The sequence below is a fragment of the Monoraphidium neglectum genome (assembly GCF_000611645.1).
Source record: "Monoraphidium neglectum strain SAG 48.87 unplaced genomic scaffold scaffold05897, whole genome shotgun sequence".
Taxonomy (NCBI): Eukaryota; Viridiplantae; Chlorophyta; class Chlorophyceae; order Sphaeropleales; family Selenastraceae; genus Monoraphidium; species Monoraphidium neglectum.
The window spans coordinates 1-984 of NW_014007735.1; the positions used below are offsets into that span (position 1 = coordinate 1).

At 63.5% G+C, this 984-nt stretch overlaps 1 protein-coding gene across 1 annotated transcript in view; it reads right to left on the reverse strand.

Moving 5' to 3' along the window:
* Nucleotides 1–673: 673 nt before the first annotated feature.
* The window catches only part of MNEG_16020 (hypothetical protein), a gene marked incomplete at both ends in the record, with an annotated part of 2,378 nt that continues 2,067 nt past the window's right edge, over nt 674–984 (reverse strand). Inside the window, one exon of the mRNA XM_014035509.1 lies at nt 674–766. Within this exon, the coding sequence (XP_013890963.1) occupies nt 674–766 (93 nt within the window). The remainder of the gene's footprint in view (nt 767–984) is intronic.

The following is a 984-nucleotide window of genomic DNA, read 5'->3' on the forward strand; positions in this document are numbered from 1 at the left end:
CTCGCCGTCTGAGGCGTCAGTGAGTGATTCCTCAAGCCACCGGCGCTTCAGGGGCCGCCGCCTCGGGCGGCCTTCCTCCTGCTGCTGCTGTTGCTGCTGCTCCTCCTCCTGCTGCTGCTGCTCTTCCTGCTCGTCCGCCCCATCCACCTCCATTTGCTCCTGCTCCTGCTCCTCAGGCTCCTCCTGCTGCTGCTCCTCCTGCTGCTTTTGCTGCTGCTCCTTCCGCCGCCCTGCCATGCCTCGCCGCACGTCTACGCCCCTGTCCAGCCCCTCCTCCTCCGCGTCCCCCTCACCCTCGGACTCGCCCCCACCGTCACCACTGCCTCCAAGCTTTAGCTGCGGGCGGGCGGCGCGGCAAATGGCGCAACGCCATGGCAGAATCAGTTGAGCTGAGCCGAGATGAGATGAGCCGAGATGAGATGACATCGAATTGGATCAGATTGGGCCGACCAGCGAGGTGTGCACGGGCCGGTCCCTGCGCGCACCCGTCACTGCGACTTTCGCCGCAGGACGTTGCGGGCTCCCCGCCAATGCCCTTGATACAACCCGCACGGGCCCCACCGTCAAACTCACCTGCCCCCAAAATCCCATCCCGTGCCCCCTCTCCAAACCCCTAAACCACTGGTATTTGGGGAAAAACCACTCATCAATAGTCCCCTCAAAAGCAGCGCACCTTGAGTGATGCGTGCAGCTTGAGCATGTCCTCGTGGAGGGCCACCGGGGGGGACTTGAAGCCAGAGAGGTTCGGGGTGTGGTAGAACCAGACCTGTTTGGGTGGGGGGCACGGCATGGGGTGTGGACTGAGCGTCATGTATCACATGAGATGAAATGGGCTGGGGTCGGGTGGGGTGGGGGATGGGTGTGGTACAACCAGACCTGGGGGCGCGGCACGGCGTGTGTAGTGAAGGGAGATAAGATGAACATGATGAGTTGATGTGGGGAGGGGCGTGGCGGGATGTGTTGGGTAAGGGTGGGGGGTGTGGG